This window comes from Scyliorhinus canicula, chromosome 21, assembly GCF_902713615.1.
Source record: "Scyliorhinus canicula chromosome 21, sScyCan1.1, whole genome shotgun sequence".
In the NCBI taxonomy this organism is placed as follows: Eukaryota; Metazoa; Chordata; class Chondrichthyes; order Carcharhiniformes; family Scyliorhinidae; genus Scyliorhinus; species Scyliorhinus canicula.
This window is the reverse complement of record NC_052166.1, coordinates 18,757,405-18,771,729: the sequence shown is the minus strand read 5'-3', so window position 1 is coordinate 18,771,729 and position 14,325 is coordinate 18,757,405. Positions and strand designations below refer to the sequence as shown.

Below are 14,325 nucleotides of genomic sequence, written 5' to 3'. Positions count from 1 at the left end.
TCAGCTTTGCTGGTTTCTGCTCCACTTGAGCCTCCTCCCATCTTTGCTCATTTGATTTGATTTATTGTCACATGCACTGAAGTACAGTGAAAAATATTTTTTTCGGCCGAGGGAAATCTATCCAAATCTATCGCCCTAAACCAGGGGTGGGCAAACTACGGCCTGCGGGCCGCATGCGGCCCGCCAAAGGTATTTCTGCGGCCCACCAAGTCATTTAAAAAAATAAATAAAAAATTTTTAAATTTAAAAAAAAATTTTTTTTTAAGGTTAATGGGGGGTGGGGGGCTGTTGGGTTACTTACTGGCATAGGGTGGATACGTTGACTTGAGTAGGGTGATCATTGCTCAGCACAACGTCGAGGGCCGAAGGGCCTGTTCTGTGCTGTACTGTTCTATGTTCTATATGAGGCGCCCAGAATCATAACCGAGTGAAGTAATTATTTTACTTAATATATTATGTGGCCCTTTGTGAATTGTGAATTTCTGAATGTGGCCCTTGCACGGAAAAGTTTGCCCACCCCTGCCCTAAACCCCCTATTCCCTTCTTCTTAAGATCCTTGTCTTGTTGCGGGCAGCACGTAGCATAGTGGTTAGCACAATTGCTTCACAGCTCCAGGGACCCAGGTTTGATTCCCGGCTCGGGCCACTGTCTGTGCGGACCGGTCTGCACGTTCTCCCAGTGTGTGCGTGGGTTTCCTCCGGGTGCTCCGGTTTCCTCCCACAGTCCAAAGATGTGCAGGTTAGGTAGATTGGCCATGCTAAATTGCCCTTAGTGTCCAAAATTGCCCTTACTGTTGGGTGGGGTAACTGGGTCATGGGGATAGGGTGGAGGTGTGGGGTTGGGTAGGATGCTCTTTCCAAGAGCCGGTGCAGACTCGATGGGCCGAATGGCCTCCTTCTGCATTGTAAATTCCATGATTCTATGAAATGTAAACTATTCACTTCAACCACTCCGTGGTAGCAAATTCCACATTCTCACCACTCTCTGAGTGAAGAGCTTTCTTCTGAATTCCCTATTGGATTTGATAGTGTTTTACAACACAGAAAGAGCCCCTTCGGCCCATCGTGTCTCCATCGGCCATCAAGCACCTATCTATTCTCATCCCATTTTCCAGCACTTGGTCCATAGCCTTGTGTGCTGTGGCATTTCAACTGCTGATCCAAATGCTTCTTAAATGTGTGTCGTGAGGGTTCCATCTCTACCACCCTTTCAGTTAGTGAGTTCCAGATTCCCACCACCCTCTGGGTGAAAAACGTTTTCCCTCAAATCCTCTCTAAACATCCTGTCCCTGGTTATTAACTCCTTTACTAAGGGGAAAGGTTTCTCCCGATCTACCCTATATATGTCTCTCATAATTTTGTACACCTCACAGGACCACCTGAGCCTTCGCTGCTCCAAAGAGAATAACCTCTGTCTAACCAACCTCTCTTCATAACTGAAACGCTCCAGCCCAGGTAACACCCTGGTGAATCTCCTCTGCACCCTTTCTAGATGACTATCTTGTATTGACGGTCTCTAGTTCTGCTCCTCCGCACAAAAGGAAACATTCTCTCACTATCCACTCGATCAAAACCTTCCAAAATTAAAAAAAACTCTTATCAGGTCACCGCTCAGCCTTTCTTTTCAAAGAGAAAGGGGGTCCAGCCAGTCAATCCTTTCCTCACAGTCATGAAGTCCAAGTCGGGCAGCACGGTGGCTCAGTGGGTTAGCACTGCAGTCTCACGGCGCTGAGGTCCCAGGTTCGATCCCGGCTCTGGGTCACTGTCCGTGTGGAGTTTGCACATTCTCCCCGTGTTTGCGTGGGTTTCACCCCCACAACCCAAAGATGTGCAGGCTAGGTGGATTGAACACGCTAAATTGCCCCTTAATTGGAAAAAATTAATTGGATACTCTAAATTAAAAAAAAAAAAAAAAAAATGAAGTCCAAGTCACAGATTCACAGAAAAATAGTGCAGAAAAGGCCCTTTGACCCATCGAGTCTGAATCGCTGCATGAAAGACACCTGATCTGCCAATTCTAATCGCATTTGTGAGGACTTGAGCCATAGCCTCAGATGTTAAGACAACCCAATTGCTCATCCAGGTACTTTTTAAACAGATATGTGGCAAACCACCTTTACCACTCTCCCCGGCAGTGCGTTCCAGACTCTCACCACCCTCTGGGGGGTAAAAACCTTTTTCCTAAAATCCCGCCTGAATCTCCCGCCCCTCACCTTGAACTAGTGTCCCCTCGTACCCAACCCTTCAACTAAGGGGAACGGCACGGTAGCATAGTGGTTAGCACAATTGCTTCACAGCTCCAGGGTCCCAGGTTCGATACCCGGCTTGGGCCACTGTCTGTGCGGAGTCTGAACGTTCTCCCCGTGTGTGCGTGGGTTTCCTCCGGGTGCTCCGGTTTCCTCCCACAGTCCAAAGATGTGCAGTTTAGGTGGATTGCCATGCTAAAAATTGCCCTCCGTGGTCCAAAATTGCCCTTAGCGTTGGGTGGGGCTGCTGGGTTATGGGGATGGGGTGGAGGTGTGGGCTTGGGTAGGGTGCTCTTTTCAAGAGCCGGTGCAGACCCGATGGGCCGAATGGCCTTCTTTTTGCACTGTAAATTCTATGATTCTATCCATCCTGTCCATGCCCTTCACAATCCTGTACACCTCGATCAGGTTGCCCCTCCGTGTACTCTGCTCCATGCAAAAACAGCCTAAGCCTCTCCAACCTCTCTTCATAACTTAAATGTTCCATCCCGGTGAAAGGCCTCACATCCTTCCTGTAATGTGGCAACCAGAATTGCACACAGTACTCCAGCTGTGGCCTCACCAATGTTCTATATAACTCCAACATGACTCCCAGAGCCCAAACTTCTCCATCTGGGACCATGAGTCCAAAAAGAGATTCACACTTGTCAATTCTTCAGTGATATGTATCACCATTGCAAATCTTCTCTGCACCCTCTCCAGTACCACTATATCACTTTTATAACATGCAAATCAGAACTGCATGTAGCACTCATCTAACCATGATCCAAAACAGGTTTAGCATGTTAGTTTATTTGTTTAACCCAAAAGAAGTGCAGTACTGTTAGGGAGGGAATTCCGGAATTTTGATCTGGCGACAGTTAAGAAATGGTGATATATTTCCAAGTCAGGATGGCGAGTGGCTTGGAGGGGGACCTCCAGGTGGTAGTGCTCCCTTAGTGGATACTTCTGGATCCTTAGTGGGCACTTCCGGTTGCGGCCATGGAGTGAGTGGCCACTTATTTGGTAGCTCCCGTTCATGGTGGACCTTTGGAACCTGTATCCCCAACTTATGGGAGATTTGATTGGTAAAATAGGAGACTGGTGAGGTAGAAGAGAGGAATCCGTCACCAGTTTATGAATTCGTGGACCAGAAATGGTCTGAAAAGGAGAGATCATTGGGCAAAGAAGGGAGTGGAGTCTGCAGCACAGGAAAACATGGCAGAGGCTCAGGGACTGGGATTGTCGGCCCAGTGGTCAACGGAGCAGCTGGTGGAATTCCTTCAGGAGAGCTTTGCTAAGCAAGGGTTCCTGGACCCAATTAAGACGGGGATTGATCGGTGGAGCAAAGACTGGAAGCCCAGGGCCAGGCGATCCAGAAGGTGGAAGAGGCGGTGGCTCAGCACGAGGACCAGCTAACTGCGATGGCGACGGAGATGGGGCTGATGAAGGACCACCAGAAAAGGCTGCAAGAGAAAGTGGAGGATCTGGAGAACAGGTCGTGCAGGCAGAACCCGAGGATCGTTGGCCTCCCGGAGGCCAGCGAGGGACTCGAGGCTTATGTGGCGCGCATGTTCGCGAAGCTGCTGGGGGAAGGTGCGTTTACTCGACCCTTGGAGGTGGACAGGGCGCACAGAGCGCTTATGAGGAAACTGCGGATCAATGAGCCGCCGAGGGCGATGGTGATACGAATGCACCAGTTCCTGGATCTTGAGGTGGGCCAAGCAGAGGAGAAGCTGCAAATGGGAAGATAACGGGCTGCGCATTTGCCAGGACATGGGTGTGGAACTGGCCAAAAGAAGGGCAAACTTTAATAAAGTTAAATCGGCCCTCTTCAAGAAGGGGGTGAAGTTCAGCTTGTTTGTGGGTCACTTACAAGGGTCAAGAACTTTATTTCGGATCGCCGGATGAGGCGATGAACGTTGTTAAGGACAGGAGACTGGCAGGTGATGGAGGACGTTGAACGAGAGCGAGTAACTCTGTACCAATACAGCTAAATTTCTTTTCTCTTTGGGTTTTGTATGTACAGTTTTTGTACCATTCTTTGGGCCGTTGCTCAGTTTTGTATGCGGGTTAACTTTGTTCTTAATGGGGGCTGGTGGGTGGAATTTTCTTCTTTGTGTTTGTGGGGATTGTTGTGTTTTGGATATGTATGTTCGAGCGGGGTGGGGGGAAGATGCTTGGCACCATGGGCTAGCTGGGCAGGCTAGCTCACGGAAGCGTGGGGGGGGGCGAACAGGTTTGTTATGGGGGTTGGGATTGTTATTTTCTTCGTGGTGGGGGGGAGAATTGTTCTGCTGACAGGGGACAGACTGGCGCTTGGAGACAATTTGGAGGTCGATGACGGTGAACACCCGAGGGCTGGGCTGAGGAGGCGCGGGACGCGAGCTGGAGGCTGGCCTAAGAAGGTTGATCCCCCCCCTGCCCCGACCAGGCTGATCACATGGAACATGAGAGGGCTGAATGGGCCGGTCAAGAGGGCTTGCGTATTTGAAGAGTCTGAAGGCGGACGTGGCAATGCTACAGGAGACACACCTGAGGGTAGTGGATCAGACTAGGCTGAGGAAGGGGTGGGTTGGACAGCTATTTCATTCAGGGCTAGACTCTAAAACTAGGGGAGTTGCAATCTTGATCAATAAGCGGGTGTCATTTGAGGTATTGAATATAGTGGCGGACTCGGGGGGTAGGTATGTTATGGTGAGTGGGAGGCTGGAAGAGATGCCGGTGGTATTAGTGAATATTTACGCACCAAACTGGAATGACGCGGAGTTTGTGAGGCGGGTGCTGGGGAGGATTCCGGATCTGGACCTACATAGGTTGATCTTGGGGGGGACTTTAATACGGTCGTTGATCCAAGGTTGGATCGGTCGAGTTCAAGGACAGGAGGGTGCCAGCCATGGCGAAGGAACTAAAGGGGTTCATGGAGCAGATGGGGGGCAGATCCGTGGAGGTTCGTGCGGCCAAGAGCAAACGAATTTTTTTTTCTCCCATGTTCCCGTACCAGCCACCCTGGACAGGTGCCGGAATGTGGCGACTCGGGGTTTTTCACAGTAACTTCATTGAAGCCTACGCGTGACAATAAGCGATTTTCATGTTCACAAAGTGTACTCCCGGATGGATTTTTTCATTTTGAACAAGGCTTTGCTGGCGGGAGTGATGGATGCCGAGTATTCAACGATTGTTGTGTCGGGCCATGCCCCACACTGGGTGGACGTACGGGTGAGCAAGGAGGGGGTGTCAGCGACCGCAATGGAGATTGAATGTAGGACTGTTAGCGGATAAGGAGGTGTGCAGGCGGGTGAGGGAGGCCATCCAGAATTATTTGGAGATAAATGACACAGGAGAAGTTTCGGCAGCGACAGTGTGGGAGGCGCTGATAGCAATGGTTAGGGGGGAGCTAAGTTCGATACAGGCTCATAGGGAGAAGGTAGAGCGGGCAGAGGTGGATCGGCTGGTTAGGGAGATACTTCAGGTGGACAGAAGGTGTTCTGAAGCGCCGGAGGTGGGATTGTTGAAGGAGCGGCACAAGCTGCAGATGGAGTTTGGTCTGATATCCACAGGAAAGGCGGTGGGGCTGTTGAGGAAGGCGAGAGGGTCGATATAGGAGGATGGTGAGAAGGCCAGTAGGATGCAAGCACATCAGCTCGGAAAAGGGAGGCGGCCAGGGAGGTAGGAAGAGTGAAGGACAGAGGAGGGAACACGATCTTGCACCCAACGGGAGTGAATGGGGTGTTCAAGGAGTTTCACAGTCGGCAATATGAGACGGAGCCCCCAGCTGGGGTGGAGGGAATGAGGATGCTTTGGAAGGGTTGAAGTTTCCGAAGGTGGAGGAAGGGTGTTGGAGGGGTTGGGAGCCCCGATCGGGACTGTAGAAGTAGTAGAGGGATTGGAGGCCATGCAGTCGGGTAAGGACCCGGGACAGGACGGATACCTAGTAGAATTTTACAAGAAGTTTTCTGGAATGGTGGGCCCGCTGCTGGTGAGGTCATTTAATGAGGCAACGGAGCAGGGTGTTCTTCCCCTAATTATATGCAGACGACCTACTCCTACATATTTCTGACCCGTCAGGGAGAATGGGGCAGATCTGAGGGGAATTTTGCCGGCTCTCGGGGTAAAATTGAATATGGTAAATGCGAGGTTTTTGTGATCCAGGCGAGGAGACTGGGGGAGTTGCCGGTCAAAGTGGTGGGAGAGAGTTTTCACTACTTGGGTATTCAGGTGGCACGAGGATGGGAGAAGCTACATAAATTAAATTTGGCCCAGTTAGTCGAACAAACGAAGGAGGACTTTCGGAGGTGGGACATGCTCCCGTTGTCACTGGCGGGGACGGTACAGACCGTAAAAATGACGGTTCTCCCGAGATTTTTGTTTGTTTTCCAGTGCCACCCTAATTTTATACCAAAGGCCTTTTTTAAGCGGGTGATATCTGTGTTTGTGTGGGCGGGTAAAACCCCGCAAATAAAGTAAGTGCTGGTGGAGCGGAGCCGAGGGAGGGAACCGCTGGCACTGCTGAACTTGCTGAACTTTAGCAACTGTTACTGGGCGGCAAATATAGCCATGATTAGGAAGTGGGTAATGGGGGAGGGGTCGGTGTGGGAGCGGGTGGACATGGCCTCATGTAAGGACACAAGTTTGGGGGCATTGGTAACGGCTCCTCTGATGTTCTCACCAGCCCGGTACTCCACAAGCCCAGTGGTAGTAGCAGCCCTGAGAGTCTGGAGGATGTCATGTCAACGGTGCTAAAAATGAGGGTGGCGCCAAGTCCAGAGATGGCAATTTTTGGAGTGTCGGAAGCCCAGGAGTCCAGCGGGCAAGAGAGGCTGACGTTTTGGCCTTTGCCTCCTTGGTAGCCCAGAGACAGATCTTACTAGCGGGGAGGGACTCGAAGTCCCCAAAATCAGGAGCATGGATTAGCGACATGGCTGGGTTTCTCAGGCTTGAGAATAATAAGGGGGGGATAGTTAGGGAGTAAGGGAGGTAGGGGGGAATTAGGCTAATTTTGTCTAGTTTAGGCGGGAATAGTGGGAGATGAAGGGGTGCGTTACTCACATTTGTATTTGTATCTTTTGTTGTTATAAAACCATAAATGTCTTAATAAAATGTTTGTTTAAAAAAAAGGAGCCTTAGTGAGATGATGCTACACCATTGCAGTAACTGCACCTCAGAAAGTATTTCATGGGCTGCAAACACTTTGGAAACACCCTGAAGCTATGAAAGGCTCCATCTAAAGTGAAGTCTTTCATAGAACATAGAACATAGAACATAGAACGATACAGCGCAGTACAGGCCCTTCGGCCCTCGATGTTGCACCGACATGGAAAAAAATCTAAAGGCCATCTAACCTACACTATGCCCTTATCATCCATATGCTTATCCAATAAACTTTTAAATGCCCCCAATGTTGGCGAGTTCACTACTGTTGCAGGTAGGGCATTCCACGGCCTCACCACTCTTTGCGTAAAAAACCCACCTCTGACCTCTGTCCTATATCTATTACCCCTCAATTTAAGGCTATGTCCCCTCGTGCTAGCCACCTCCATCCGCGGGAGAAGTCTCTCGCTGTCCACCCTATCTAACCCTCTGATCATTTTGTATGCCTCTATTAAGTCACCTCTTAACCTTCTTCTCTCTAACGAAAACAACCTCAAGTCCATCAGCCTTTCCTCATAAGATTTTCCCTCCATACCAGGCAACATCCTGGTAAATCTCCTCTGCACCCGTTCCAAAGCTTCCACGTCCTTCCTATAATGAGGCGACCAGAACTGTACGCAATACTCCAAATGCGGCCGTACTAGAGTTTTGTACAACTGCAACATGACCTCATGGCTCCGGAACTCAATCCCTCTACCAATAAAGGCCAACACACCATAGGCCTTCTTCACAACCCTATCAACCTGGGTGGCAACTTTCAGGGATCTATGTACATGGACACCGAGATCCCTCTGCTCATCCACACTACCAAGAATTTTACCATTAGCCAAATATTCCGCATTTCTGTTATTCTTTCCAAAGTGAATCACCTCACACTTCTCCACATTAAACTCCATTTGCCACCTCTCAGCCCAGCTCTGCAGCTTATCTATGTCCCTCTGTAACCTGCAACATCCTTCCGCACTGTCTACAACTCCACCGACTTTAGTGTCATCAGCAAATTTACTCACCCATCCTTCCGCGCCCTCCTCTAGGTCATTTATAAAAATGACAAACAGCAACGGCCCCAGAACAGATCCTTGTGGTACGCCACTCGTAACTGAACTCCATTCTGAACATTTCCCATCAACTACCACTCTCTGTCTTCTTTCAACTAGCCAATTTCTGATCCACATCTCTAAATCACCCTCAATCCCCAGCCTCCGTATTTTCTGCAATAGCCGACCGTGGGGAACCTTATCAAACGCTTTACTGAAATCCATATACACCACATCAACTGCTCTACCCTCGTCAACCTGTTCAGTCACCTTCTCAAAGAACTCGATAAGGTTTGTGAGGCATGACCTACCCTTCACAAAACCATGCTGACTGTCCCTAATCATATTATTCCTATCTAGGTGATTATAAATCGTATCTTTTATAATCCTCTCCAAGACTTTACCCACCACAGACGTTAGGCTCACCGGCCTATAGTTACCGGGGTTATCTCTACTCCCCTTCTTGAACAAAGGGACCACATTTGCTATCCTCCAGTCCTCTGGCACTATTCCTGTAGCCAACGATGACCTAAAAATCAAAGCCAAAGGCTCAGCAATCTCTTCCCTGGCTTCCCAGAGAATCCTAGGATAAATCCCATCCGGCCCCGGGGACTTATCTATTTTCACCTTGTCCAGAATTGCCAACACTTCTTCCCTACGCACCTCAATGCCATCTATTCTAATAGCCTGGGTCTCAGCATTCTCCTCCACAATATTATCTTTTTCCTGAGTGAATACTGACGAAAAGTATTCATTTAGTATCTCGCTTATCTCCTCAGCCTCCACACACAACTTCCCACCACTGTCCTTGACTGGCCCTACTCTTACCCTAGTCATTCTTTTATTCCTGACATACCTATAGAAAGCTTTTGGGTTTTCCTTGATCCTACCTGCCAAAGATAGGATTCATGTTCTCAATGGTTGGCGAGCTGACTAATGGTTGTTTGTAATTTTATATCATTCATGCTCATTTGTTTGTTAGTCTTTTTTCTGTAAGTAAGGGAGGTGTTCCTGAGGAGGTAAAAGATATTTCCCACACCCATAGAATCCATAAAAACCCTACAGTGGAGGAGGAGGCATTTTGGCCCATCAAATCTGCACCGACCCTCTGAAAGAGCACCCTACTTAGGCCCATTCCCTCGCCCTGTCCCTATAACCACACCAAATCTGCACATCTTAAGTCACTATGGGCAATTTTAGCATGGCCAATTTACCTAACCTGCATATCTTTGGAGTGAGAGGGGAAAACGGAGCACCCGGAGGAAATATACACAAACACATGAAGAACCGGAAAACGCCACACAGTCACCAAGGCTTGAATCGAACTTGGGTACCTGGCTCTGCAAGGCAGTAGTGCTAACCACTGTGCCGCCCCTCCCCTGCCTTGCCTCTGATCAAACTCACTTCCTAAGTCTGATTTTATTTGGGTGCGGGCAGCATGGTAGCATAGTGGTTAGCACAATTGCTTCACAGCTCCAGGGTCCCAGGTTCAATTCCTGGCTTGGGTCATTGTCTGTGGGGAGTCTGCACGTTCGCCCCGTGCCTGTGTGGGTTTCCTCTGGGTGATCCAGTTTCCTCCCACAGTCCAAAGATGTGCAGGTTAGGTGGATTGGCCATGATAAATTGCCCTCAGTGTTGGGTGGGGTTACTGGGTTATGGGGATGGGTGGAGGTGTGCGGTTGGGAAGGGTGCTCTTTTCAGGAGCCGGTGCAGACTCGATGGACCGAATGGCCTCCTTCTGCACTGTAAATTCTATGAAATCTATGAACAATAGGGGCTGATATACATGTTTAATGCACAGTCTCAGAGACTGAGACAATGACAGTGAAAAATGGAACTGAAACAGTCGTGCAGAGGAGAGAGAGACATCCCTCACGGAAGGAGAGGACCAGTGGGGGGTGGGTTCCCTAATAGTAATCCCTGTCGGGCTGAAGGGCCAGAGGGTGCCCAACAGCTGTCTAATGACAGTGATGGAGGACTGACACACTCACTCACAAAGGAAGGCTTGCTGGGTACTAGATCCTCGACTATATTCTCACCTGCCGAATCGGGCTGCGGTTGATCCGTACCACTCACTGGAGGCGGTGATATCTTCATCCGGGATGGTGCCATCCTGCATTCCCAAAGCGTAGCGGCACAGCCCTGTGGGAATAAAGGACACCTCAGTTACAGGTAAACTGTCTCCTGGAGAACTGCAAAATCACACCAAGCACAGAATAAACCCCATTGAATCAAACATGACCACTGCGGTATGCTCTCACAAAAGTAGAAGAAGCAACAATGGTTGTAGAATTAGTCCAATTAGTCCTTTGCAGGGAGTATCCTTGGGACAATAACAGTCTTTATGTCCTTGCTCAGTGCTGGATTTATGTTACTGGATTCGTAATGCTGAGATCATTCAAATCCCACCATGACAGAACGTAAATTTGAATTATGCGGAAAAAAATGCTAGAGATAAATATCTGGGTATAAAGTTTCCGCTTTGGGTGCGAACAGGAATCCAAGTGCAAATTACACTGAAAATTAGTCAAGTTTTCCAAAAGCAAGTTATGGTTTCACTCAAACGTGTTTGCATAATCACAGATGTCAAATCGTTAGTGAACCATCGCAAATGGACAGTGTTGCTGAACATAATTGGTTACTTTTTGCATTGAAAACTATTCCTTAATATATTTAAGAGTGCTAAATCTGATGCAGTTTTATTAATACAGCTAGATATGGTCTTATTGCGAAAAAAATAAACATTTTTAAGCAGTGTGCAATGGGAAGTCGGTTTAGATCAGTTGGCTGGATCGTGATGCAGAGCGACGCCAACAGCGCGGGTTCAAATCCCGTACCGGCTGAGGTTATCCATGAAGGCCCCGCTTTCTCAACCTTGTCCCTCGCCTGAGGTGATGACCCTCAGGTTAAATCACCTCAGCTGTCTCTCCCAAAAGGGGCGAGCAGCCTACGGCCATCTAGGACGATGGCGACTTTCAATGTGAGCGATCTGATTTTAAAAAAATTGAAAATGGCATTATAAAGTTGGACAAAGTCAGTGTGAATCATTTAAAGCAGAATTAAAGAATTTTTGCAGAAATCCCACTGGGCACAGCTCCCTTGATTTAGAGCAAATCGCCCTGGAAAAGTTGATGTAACCCAATGGAAACCCTACTCCACCCACTCTCTGGCATCCGTAACAAAGGCCATGAAGCTGCTGGATTATCACTGACATGCCTTAGGGAAGGAAACCTTACCCACTGCACCCTATGACTTCAGTTGCACTCTAACATTGGGGGAGGTTTGGGGAAGAGCACTGGATTAGTGTTACTGTCACTGGACTAGAATCCAGAAACCTATCTAATTCTCTGGAGACATGGGTTCAAATCCCACCAGGGCATATGCCGGAATTTACATTAAATGAATTAATGAACAGCAATGGCCAAGGCCCTTGCAGAGGCGCAGCACGTCCTGAGCAGAGCAGAGGAGAAACTGGAAGCCCAAGAGGCGACCATTAAGAAGCTGGAGAAAGCCGCGACTAACATGAGCGACCGGATCACGGCCCTGGAGGAAGTGGCGAAACTGGGCACAACACAGGGGAGCCTGAAGGGCAGAGTGGACGATCAGCAAAACCACTCGAGAAGGCAGAATGTCAGGATAGTGGGCCTACCAGAGGAGATCGAGGGTAGAAACCCCACAGCATATGAGGCCGAGATGCTGGGCAACTTAGTGGGGAGGAAAACCTTCCCCTACCCACCAGAAATGGACAGAGCATACCGGTCGCTGCGCCCAAAGCAATGCCCCATAGCCTATGAAAGAATAAAAAGAAACATGGCTGATGTTTAGCTGCCTAGCTAACTTCTCAGGTCTATCGCGCCAGTGGTTCAGGAAGGCCTGCCAATATTGGGGGGCTTAGGCTGTGATCGGTTTGTCTTAAAAAACGTCTCTGGGGCAGCACGGTGGCGCAGTGGTAGCACTGCAGTCTCACGGCGCCGAGGTCCCAGGTTCGATCCCGGCTCTGGGTCACTGTCCGTGTGGAGTTTGCACATTCTCCCCGTGTTTGCGTGGGTTTCGCCCCCACAACCCAAAGATGTGCAGGGTAGGTGGATTGAACACGCTAAATTGCCCCTTAATTGGAAAAAATGAACTGGGTACTCTAAATTTATAATTTAAAAAAAACATCTCCGTAGTCTTCTGTAGGTCAGCCCAAAGTCTTTATTAACTACTATTTACGCATGCACAGTAAATGGTCTAAGCTAGGAAGCCCGGCTCAATGTTTAGGTCTACACACATCTCTGTGCAAACCACACTGACCCTTGGATCTGGGTCCTATGCCTTCTTACATCATTGCATGGGCAGTACTTTTCTCAGTCTTTAACCTTTATACTCACTCTTATGCCAGACCCTTATACTACAGCTAACATCTTCAGTAATAAAACAAATTGAGTGTCAATCAGCAAGGGGCAGGATCCCAATGGAGCTCCATCAAACCTTCACATCCGGAATCCCTGCATCATTCCGAAGCAACCTTCCCTGTATCAACCTTCACCGCAGTAACCGCGCTACCCCCATGGAAACCACCTGACTCGTCTCAAGAGTTAAGGACAGGGACAGGACGGATCATCACGTTCTGGGTGACGCAGTTGCTACTGGATTAGTCGAAGCCCTTGATAAAGAGACAGGGCAAGTCACCCGGACAGGATTACTGAACATTGGAGATTCCCAGAATTTCTTACCAGGATTGACTTGAGCTTTAGAATTCCCAAGATAGTGAAGCATCAGCAGGAAGCACCAAAGCATTCTTGGTAGGAAAGCACTGCTCAAGCCGAGAGAGAGTTGACTTTGCAGCAAAGGAGGTTCCGGACTACATCTCTGTAAGAAAAGAAAATGGAATAATTACCAGCAACAGGAATCAAGGAATAATCACCAAGAATATTAAGACGGGAATAAACAGGATGATAACTGGATAAATAGCCATGGAAGAAAAGGAATAATCAGCAGGAATATCAAGCATTGAGTATGAAGCTGGAGGGTGTTTCTGTGCCTGTGCCCACACAGCTGTACAATAACAAGCTTTGTTTCCATCATTGCTGGCCTTTGTGTAGTCCAAGTACTGAGTCTCCCCTGACTCAGTGATGGATGGAATAGCTCTGGTCAATACTGTGCAAACACAGGCTTGGCAGGACTCAGTAAATTCCGACACAAAATCCCTTCCAGCTTCTCCCGCGCTCGTTGACTCCTTCCAGTCAGATTGATGTCACATCAGAAACTAAAAGGCCCTGAACAATTTTCCAATGATGCTGTGCTGGGGTCAGAGGACGCATAACCCATTCCTGCCTTTTTGAGCTCTGGAAATGAGGCCGGGAAAGATGGTCAAACTGTTCCCTTGGCAATGACTCCTGAACAGGCCAGTCGTGGCACGAAGGAGTGGAACGAGACAACATCATGGACTCTGCTATTGTTTTTGTGTTTTGCAGTCAGCAGGCTGCACTCAGGTCAGCTTGCGGACAAATAAAACTTAACATTAATCCCAGTGCCTCCTTCTAGATAAATACAAAGCCTGTTCTGGGCATTCCAGCTGCTGACTCACTAACTATCCACCAGCCACGTTAAAGAGCGACGCTCTTTGTTCCTTTCAGTTTAAACATATCGACTAGTTTAATGGAAAGTAAAGATAATGCATTTGTTGAAATGAGTTTGCCATCCACCACACTGCAAACAATCTCACCCTCCATCCCTCATGTGTCCATTGTGCATCCATATGACCATAGAGACACAAAAATAACAGAAAAATACTGTGGATGCTGGAAATCTGAAATACCATCAGTCTGAAGAGACTCGGAACGTTAACTCTGCTTCTCTCGCCACAGATACTGCCTGACCGGCAGTGTTTTTCCACCATTTTCTGTTTTAACATATGGACCCTTATCTGAC

At 48.6% G+C, this 14,325-nt stretch overlaps 1 protein-coding gene across 3 annotated transcripts in view; it reads right to left on the bottom strand.

The window, feature by feature from the left end:
* ddr2l (discoidin domain receptor family, member 2, like) overlaps positions 1-14,325 on the bottom strand; it is a 94,438-nt gene that overhangs the window by 36,295 nt on the left and 43,818 nt on the right. For all 3 annotated transcript variants that reach the window (XM_038781685.1, XM_038781682.1, XM_038781683.1), the window contains exons 2-3: positions 13,128-13,263; positions 10,452-10,554 (exon numbers count right to left, since the gene is read on the bottom strand). In XM_038781685.1, the coding sequence (XP_038637613.1) occupies positions 10,452-10,554; positions 13,128-13,191 (167 nt within the window). In that variant the 5' untranslated portion in view covers positions 13,192-13,263. The remainder of the gene's footprint in view (positions 1-10,451; positions 10,555-13,127; positions 13,264-14,325) is intronic.